The sequence below is a fragment of the Notolabrus celidotus genome, chromosome 6 (assembly GCF_009762535.1).
Source record: "Notolabrus celidotus isolate fNotCel1 chromosome 6, fNotCel1.pri, whole genome shotgun sequence".
In the NCBI taxonomy this organism is placed as follows: domain Eukaryota; kingdom Metazoa; phylum Chordata; class Actinopteri; order Labriformes; family Labridae; genus Notolabrus; species Notolabrus celidotus.
Window position 1 is genome coordinate 14,195,680 of NC_048277.1, and position 9,346 is coordinate 14,205,025.

Consider the following 9,346-nt stretch of genomic DNA (forward strand, 5'->3'; position numbering starts at 1 on the left):
GAGGAATTACGTCTATTCTTGTTCAGTCTGCGCCCTGTGTGTAAACATTGTGATTGTAGGTTACCGCGCGTAAACGTGGAAAATGCCTATGGAATTGTTCCATATTTTGTGACTCTTACTCTCCCCCTTTCCCTCTTTTTCTCTTTTTGCTTTTTCTCCCTTTAAGCACTTTTCCATAAAACCTCTCTGGACCGTTTCTCTTTTTTTTTCTTACCAGCCGTGAAGAGGAGGAGCAAGGGGTAGGTTGTGGGCGTGTTTTAGTATATAATACTTCAAATCGACAAGTTTTGCCTGTCGCCTGCCGCCTGGTCTCTGGACAGCATACATCATCCCTTCTAGCCGCCCCAACTGGGAAACTAACTCACCTGCAATCTTTTCAACCAAATAACCCCACAACGTTTTTGACTACTGCCATCTGACATGGAGACCCAGCAAAGACACGGACACCACTCACTTTGCCACACCTGCCGGAGAACGGAGGGCAGCAGAATGAAGGTAACGAGACGGAGAGAAATACTTTTATACTAACCGGTTTTGCTGTGCGGTTGTTGATAGACCTTTGGCAGGGTTGTTACGGTTTTTTTCTTGGCTTAAGACTCGCGAAAACCGCTTCGGGCGCAGCAAGATGCATTGAACACATAATTTTGTGCAGGAAAAGCAACCGGACAAATCTTAACTAGCATGCAACGAATAAAGTTCAATATGCATGAATGACATGGGGAGATCCTTTAGCCTTAATGCATCTGTGCAACAGGTTACCTTATAGAATAGAGGAATAACAGTTGAGATGTATTATAAGCTTCCTTTTCTGGATGGGGCATCCCGTTCGCAGGACTTGGAGAAAACAGCTGGTCCATTTATCGGCAGATAGGGGGCGGTAGTTTCTGAGGGTCAGTGAGCTCATCTCAGGGTGAGCAAGGGGAAAATATATGCTGAGTCTGGCTTTTCAGATAGTTAACTATCGAGCAGCCGGTCTTGCAACTTTTGCAGAGTTGTGTAAGAGCGAGAAAGACAGAGATACTGTCTCTTTTTTTCCTCCAGAATAAGCACTTCTTCCAGGTGCGTCGCTGTGACAGCGACTGATACCGGTCTAAATGGGGTTGAGGGACATAGTATGTCTCACGCAATAAGCTCGTTCTGAGTTACTAGGTCAATACAAAGAAGCCGCATATAACGCTGGGTATCGTACATGTTGTACAAGGCTGGAAGTGAGTGCGTAAAAAGTGGATCCTCTTATATCACTCTGAAAGGCAACATCTGGCTGTCATCTGTTTTTTTTTTTTTTTAGAGAATTGCTATGTGTCATCACATCATTCATGTGTGTCTGAGTGCATTTGTTGATCACGTATTCTAACATGTGTGTTCTTGTCTGAAGGTCCAGAGGATGTCTTCGTCCAGTCGAGCGCTGCTCATTGCATTGGCTCTGGCGCTCTACTTTGTGGAAATGTCCTCGGCGGAGACGCTGTGTGGGGGAGAGCTGGTGGATGCGCTGCAGTTCGTCTGTGAAGACAGGGGCTTCTATTTCAGTACGTTTCAAAGAGGTACAAGTTCTCACAAAGGGCTGGGCGAATGTTATTTGGCTGTTTTTTGTCCCACCATCGAGTCTCACATCTGTTTTGATAGCTGAGACTATCGCTCTGTCTGAGGCTGTGCGGTATGCGTGTTTGGTATTTGTCTTTCTCACACGCACACAAACACACTCAGAAAGCGAGAGAGTGTTAGAGGGAGATTATAGCCAGCTGTGTGTCTCAAGACCTGGTCCAGGCTGCTCTGCTGAGTGTGCGCATTCTGCCTGCAGCCCATACCTCTCATTGCATATGAAAGGCCGGCGAGCTGTGAAGGCACACACGACCCCGCGAGACACAATGGGCCGCTTGTTTACCAGTAAAGTAATAGCACCCCAAGAGGCATACCAGTCACCTCAGCACCAGTGTTCCCAGGCCAGGCGACCACACTGATGACTTGGGGGGGGGGGGGGGGGGGGGGGGGGTAGGAGGAGGGGTGTGTGTTTTTGATGTCAGGTTAAGAGGACGGATCATTAACATCAATTCTGATCATTGCTTCCATTGTGGTGATGATGGGAATAGCTGTAAAGCATTATGGGAATGCATTGTGGTGGCTGTTAATCCTCAAATGGATAAGCTTCTGTTTGCACAGTCTTTGCCACAATCGTACCTTGTCTTTGCATGGGGAAAGCACTTTCTTCTTAAACATACAAAAAGATACTCACTATGTCCCACCCCTGTCTTTTTTGACAGACAGGGAATTTTTTGTTTGCTTTTTTCACCTCAGAAGCTGCGCTCTCATTAGAACGATCATTATCCAATTTAAGGAAACATCAGTGTGCTCAATCTCCTCTTCTTTGACTTCTCCCTCCTGGATCACCCTCTCTCATGTTCTCCTCCTGCAACCAAATCTCGCCTTCTCTCCCATGAGATTTCTGCAACATTATGTGAGGCACAGGACTTCAAACAAGGCACAGATAGTTTTCACTGCATTCTTCTTCACCTTTTTTTTTCTTTTGTCTTTACTCTCTTCTTTTTTTTTGCATTCTTGGCCCTAACACACCCTCTCCCTCTCTCTGCACTGATCCCCTTTCTACTGTTTTCTCCACCTCTGCCCTTTCTCCCTCTCCTACCCTCCTCATCCTCTTTATTATCTCTGCTGACTCGACAAAGGACAAGGTCAAAGAAGAGTTTCCATTTTATGTATTTGCTCTTTCAAAGGTCTGTCTGAGAGCTCAGCTGTCCGTCTCGTTGGTGTCTACGGCGCAGCATGTTTACTCGTGTATTCACTCATTAAAGGACTTCCAGATAACCCTAATCAGATTATCCTCTACAAACAAAAAGATTTGTTGCAGTCGGTCATAGATTTCCTTTTATCCTCTTTGCCCAGTGGGCCTCTACATTTATCAAAGTAATCCTGGAAAAACAACCCAGATTCATAACTGTTGCTTGTGTTGTGGCCTTCCTCATCCCTTGTTGTCTTCTTCCTCAGGTAGGCCAACCACCAGGGGAAGCAACCGACGCCCCCAGAACCGTGGGATTGTAGAGGAGTGTTGTTTCCGTAGCTGTGACCTCAACCTGCTCGAGCAGTACTGTGCCAAACCCGCCAAGTCTGAAAGGGACGTGTCGGCCACCTCTCTACAGGTCATACCGGTGATACCCGCACTAAAGCAGGTACGTCTCATCAACAACAACACGCCAGTATGGGAAATGCTGCTAATCCGCGTCTCTATCTGTCCTGACATCTCCTGCACCTCTATTCACCTCTGAGCCTCACCCACATGTCCCCGACACCATGTACACACTGAGACCCACGCAGAGACAGGTTTATCTCGTTAAATGGCCATTGCTAAGCAGTTACCTTCCATGTAAAGTGCTGACCGCCGTGGAAATTATCGAGACAGCCATAGCACGTTGTACTCAGGAAAAGGCAGAGTCATACTTACACACTGAGACAGTGTCTCTCTGTGTGTGTGTGTGTGTGTGTGTGTGTGTGTGTGTGTGTGTGTGTGTGTGTGTGTGTGTGTGTGTGTGTGTGTGTGTGTGTGTGTGTGTGTATGCTTGTGTGTGTGTGTGTGCGTGTTTGTGAGAAAGTCTGTCAGATGGTGAAGACTGCTGGGCCAAACAAAACAGTGTGTTCTGAGTGTGTGATTATTTGTCACGGAACAGCAAGCTCTCTGAAACTGGCATCCATTTTGGTCCATTCGGCCTAAACACCTGAACTGGACAGTAGAACTTCTTAAAATTATGTCACCATCATGCAGAGAACTAGCAGAGCGTTTCAGGCTTTTTCACTGCAGTCACAAGACTGAGCTGTGGCTGCTTTCCAGGTATCCTCCAGACTGTCTTTAAGACAGGACAAGGAAGATGTTTTTGATGTTTCTGGTTTGACATGTTAGTAAAGCCCAGGGCTTGAAAGATTACACAAACAAGGCAAATGTCACTAGAAACGTAATGCATATCTACTGAAATGCAAGAAAAGAGGCTGTGGGGGAATTAGTTGGGGCATGTCCCTAGTTATTCTGAGCAGGGAGAGTGGATGGGTACAGGCTGCTCTCAGGGCCAGCTGTTCTTAAGGCTATTGAGCAGGCCTGCAGTGAAAGAAGGGGGGTAAACACTCCTGAAGTGGCAGGACCAAAACAAGCCATTCACATGGAGCACTGGCTACTCGCGCATAAATTCTAGCCTTGCTTCTACCACCCCCACTTTGCCTCAATCTCTGGTGCTCAGCTAACATCTAACTCTGTTTAAGAGCTGTGTGTTTTTAATTTATAATGTGTGTATGTGGTTTCATTCTGTGGAGGTTAGTCAGTTCAGCGCGTCGTTTGCTCCTCATATGTATATGAGGCGGGTGGCCGCCCTTCCCTTTGACAGTATGTTAAAAAGGCTGAACTAAGCACTTGTTGACAGCTTCTCTCAGTTGAGGAAACCAAAACAAGGGCCAGTCGGAGGCAGGGCGAGTCTGTTATGACGCTTAGCGCTGTAAGAATGACATTTGATTTCCATTTGACCAGCCTAACAATGACTGAATGTTTTCACTAAACAAACAAGGCTTTTCTCCATTGTAACAAGTACATGCACAGCATCTTATCACTGCTAATGAACTGACTCCCTCTTTTCCCTTTTTCCCTCCATTTTTGCCTGCACGCCACAATAGGAAGTCCCAAGAAAGCCGCATGTGACCGTGAAGTATTCCAAATACGAGGTGTGGCAGAGGAAGGCGGCCCAGCGGCTCCGGAGGGGCGTCCCCTCCATCCTGAGGGCCAAAAAGTTTCGAAGGCATGCGGAGACGATCAAAGCCCAGGAGCAGGCGATCTTCCACAGGCCACTGATCAGCCTGCCCAGCAAACTGCCGCCCGTTTTGCTCGCCACGGACAACTATGTCAACCACAAATGAGCCCGCTGCCAGCCCTTTGCACAGACAAGAGTTTGGAGGGAGAAAAAAAGACTAGGGGATTATAGCTTTGTCTCTGACGTCATTTCTGTGGCAGTCCTCTTTGACCTCCCCTGCCCTGTCCGAGCCCACCAATCCCTCCCCCCATGCTCTCATCCACTACTTCTTGACCCCCTCGCCCTATTCTAATGCCTCCCCCTCAACCCAACCCACCAACCCTCCTCTGGCACACAAACATGCCTTCACATTCTTCCCGTCTGAACTCCATCTCTCTTTCAGTCACTGACACAAAAGGCACAAACACAAACGATGAACAAAAAGTTAACAATTCGGCTGAATGCAATTCAGGTGGATCCTTAAGCAAAAGAGAAACGGGAAAAGGAGAAAAGAAGATGAAAGAGATCTGGGGTTTGCAAGTGTCAAGAGGACACCCAGAGGAATGTTTTTTGTCCTTGTGGAAGACAACTGAAAGTGAAGAGCAGCTTGCATGAAAGAATCCATTCCACGTCATCTTTCCTGAGGCAAAAACGAAAATCTGTTAGTTCTTTTTCTTATTAGTTTGCACCTCTACCTATAAAGGGACTTCCACACTGTAAGGAATTATTTTGTAAAATTAGATTCCTGTTCCAGCACCTTTTGATCACAAACAAAAAGCAGAAAAGAGTCTGCAAAATTGCACATTGCCACGGATTACGTCAAAGTAAAGAAAAAAATGGCACTATTTTTTTATGAACAATGAACGTGTAGCTTAAAAAAATGTCATGGTGCTAGCTTTGGGAATGGACTCAAAGAAGAGGTTGAAAAGCACGTTTTTTTTTCTTTGAATGAATATTAAAACTTTCCGTTTTAAGGAAAGTGTGACTTTAAAAGAGAAAAAAAGGATTTGGGGGAGCTCCTGACAGTGGCAATGTCAAGGGGGGAAGTGTCACTGAGAAAAATATATGGGCTGTGTCGGCGTCTCGGCTCACAGTGAGTGCTAGCGGCTGCTCATCACTAGCTTGCCAGTGCAAGCGGACAAGAGGGACCTGCGACCCGGTCCCTGTCTCTTCTGTCCCTCTGAGGCTGCCACACGCAGGGAGCAGTGTGGGGACACATAAGGGACACTGTGGACCGCCTGGATTGGGACAGTACTACAGTTCTGGGACAGTCCTTTCTGTTTGCCATGGCTTTGCAGACTGCTCTGACAGGAAGTAACATGGCATGGACAAAGAGGAAGTGGGATAATGATGATTTTATTTTATTTTGTCTTTTTTTCTGTTCTCTTTTCATATCAATGTTTCAATGAAAAAAGGAAAACCCTGTCAGTTTCTGGTACCGTGACATTCCTGTTTTTCCAAGTTAGGCTTTTTTTGTTTCCATGGTTATTGTTCTGAGGTTATTTTACAGTTCTAAAGAAAGGCACAAAATTACAATTCAAAGGGAAAAAAACAGCAATAATGTCAACTAACATTTTATTTTTATTGTATATCAGTAGTATTCACATGCTTTTGCCTGAAAACAAATACTTGAATATATATATATACATCTATATATATATATATACATATATATATATAAATATAGATATATAATTAGTTTCCAGGGACGTTGTGTTATTTTCCTTTAGTCTGAGCTGTATCTTGCGTAATGAGCCGCCAAGCTTTTTTGTTTGTTTGTTGAAATACAAATAAGGGCACTGTATAAAGGCATTATTTATTTTGTTATAAAATATATTTGAAAAATTGGTCCAAATAATATACGTAGCACTGATGCTCAACTGACGGTTTTACTTTGTTTGATCTCTGTTTTCCAATTGGAGTTGTAAGGCTTTTTTGTAGATGCTTTGTACCAAAAATAATGTCTTTTTTTTCTTCCTTTTTTCGTCTGCCATAGTTACTTCAAATTAATATTTTAACAGCAGCATAGCCTGGATAGCTTTGGCATGTTATGTCACAGAAATAGGCACATACTCTGAATATGTTGGTCTGCATGGAAGTCCGGAAGCCTGTCAGGGTGATCTGTGAACAAGGAAAGCATCAATGAGTGAAAAATAACTGTTTAACATTGATTGTACTCAAACCCACTATGTTTTAAAGTCACTTTAGTATTGATGGTGGGAGGGGAGGTTGGGTTGGGGTGGGGGTGATCAGTTCTTCATTAAATCATGTCTTTGTAATTGTGCACGGTGTCCTATGATCTTCTAAGGAGCATCCTGCCCATGTGACAGTGCCACTCATGTTGTTGTCGGTTTGGCTCACACAGCCATTAATGTCCGGTCAGTTTGTAGATTTAGGGGTTGAGCTTACATGTGTCTTACACAAGTTATTATGTTGATGCCTTAATTGAAGGTTAGGATGTTGCTGTGATGCCATCAAAGGTCACCTAAAGGTCTTTGTGTTTCAAAGAGAAAGTGTATCATCGTACCACCTCACTGTACCACTCTCTCTCTCTCTCTCTCTCTCTCTCTCTCTCTCTCTCTCTCTCTCTCTCTCTCTCTCTCTCTCTCTCTCTCTCTCTCTCTCTCTCTCTCTCTCTATCTATCGCTGATCTTATGCATCAACACTATGTTTCTGTATTTGCATGGCGAGGGAAAGGAATTAGGGTTGTTAGCCCGCCATTCACCCCTCAACAATCTTCCAATTATCCATCCATTATGCATTTGAAGAAGGGCTATCACGCTAAACCATTTCTGGAGCACTCAGGAACTAAAAAAGAAGAGACAAAAACAAGCTATGCTCTCTAAGATGTGGAGTACATGCTGAGTGTAAGTGATAATCTTGTTGTGGAAGGGTTAGCACACCTGCCCACAATGATACAGCTGTCCGTGACAAACCACTGAAGCCCATGTCAGAAACAAGGTCATTTAGTGCCACATCATGCTTCCTCCTCATGCCATGTATCACCCATGAAATGGAGACTTAATGGATACTTGCCCTGCTGTGGTGAATACTTTTATCTTCTTTCTGTCAGAAAGATCTCAATTATCACAGCTGCGTCCTGTCTCTGATTATATTCTACTTCAGTTGTGCAACAAAGCAGGCAGTGCAATTGCTATTATAATTATATTATATTATTATTATAATTAATATTATTGTTATTATATTGTTTTCTATTTTATTCTATATTTTCCTGCTAGGACTGCATTCATTCACCATTGTAATGTTCAAACAGGCGACTCTAGTGTTCCTATGAATGGCGTGAAAGACAACCACTTCTTTTTGCTGAATATGAAGAGATATCTTGCCGAGCAATGGCAACTTTTTCTGTGTCAGTAGCTCACTCAGCCTGTGTGTATTTTATTGATTTAACCTCTGCACGCTAGAACGTCCGAAATGCACAATTCATGTACTTTCATTTTTAATATCAATAAAAAAACATTTTATCAAACATACAGAGTCTTAAAGGTTGAGTGCTTTTCATTCATCCTGTGTTTGATGTGTGTTAACACTTTCTGGTGTGAGTTTAGAGCCATTTTTGAGAGTTTTTTTTCTATCATTAATCCCTATGTGCTCTGTAAATGATTTATTACATCTTAAGGCCTTGCAAAGAGTTGCTTTTAGCACCCTCTCTCCTCCTCTCACCCACTCTACCCCTACATCTATGCCTGTGTCCTGTCTGTCTGTCTCCTGCTCTGTGATATAGCAAAGTAGAAATCAGCATGCCACTCTCCTGTTCTCACTGCCTCTGAAGCACCCATCTGTCGCCCCATCTCTCCATCCTCCAGCGGCTCGCTAACTACTAGAGCAAGCTTCACTTCAGCGGCTAAGTTTAGAAACTAACATGTCTCAAATTATTCCATGCATATTCCAAAAATGGCTCGGCCTTTCTTTGTTGACATGCATGCACACACCCACTCATGGGAATGTTGTTACCGGGCAGATTTACAGTTTAGTGTCTTTGTTCCCAGAATAAAGCAGTTTTGGCCTCTGGGGTTTTCTTAGTGCAGCAGAGTTTACTGTAGCTCTCTGTTGTGTTTTTAGGTTGGCATCAAACAGATTGAACTCTACTAGTAGGAGAGACAAAAATCTCCTTTTTTGGCTCTTGTGCAACATTCTGCTTTTCAGTAATGAAATGAATCACTTTTTTTCTTCCAAAGTAGAGATCAGTTTTCTGTCCTTGTAAATGAGCTACATTTCTGGTCATAAATTCTTTGATTGAATCACCTTTGTCTGTCCCATTAAACCTCAGTGGCCTACTAAGGGGTCTTATCCCCTGAGAGAAGGAAAAAACATGCTGTTAGAAGAAACAATCAAGATTTTTTTGTTTCTCAAAGATGTTTATAAGCTGCACATGTTCACACCAAACAATGCAAAAACTTAACATGCACCAACATGTTTTACTGATAACCTCTTTCTGATAAATTCATTATAAGTTCAGTGTTGTTCAGTTGTCATTCCTAACTAAACACTTGCCACTTCCTTACTATTTTGAATGTACTTGCAGTTGCGTGTGTGCATGTGTGTATGTT

At 43.7% G+C, this 9,346-nt stretch overlaps 1 protein-coding gene across 3 annotated transcripts; it reads left to right on the forward strand.

Annotated features, from left to right (window-relative positions):
• The first annotated feature begins 211 nt into the window (after nt 1-211).
• igf2b (insulin-like growth factor 2b) lies at nt 212-8,269 on the forward strand. Of its 3 annotated transcripts, none has more exons than XM_034686275.1 (4): nt 212-495; nt 1,376-1,541; nt 2,998-3,179; nt 4,663-8,269. In XM_034686275.1, exons 1-4 carry the CDS (start codon nt 421-423, stop codon nt 4,900-4,902), a joined length of 663 nt encoding a protein of 220 aa, XP_034542166.1. In that variant the 5' UTR covers nt 212-420; the 3' UTR covers nt 4,903-8,269. The 3 variants fall into 3 exon arrangements, with proteins under 3 accessions (XP_034542166.1, XP_034542167.1, XP_034542168.1); XM_034686276.1 differs by having other exon boundaries at nt 1,376-1,526; XM_034686277.1 differs by lacking the exon at nt 212-495 and adding an exon at nt 787-1,208.
• The last annotated feature ends 1,077 nt before the right edge of the window (nt 8,270-9,346 follow it).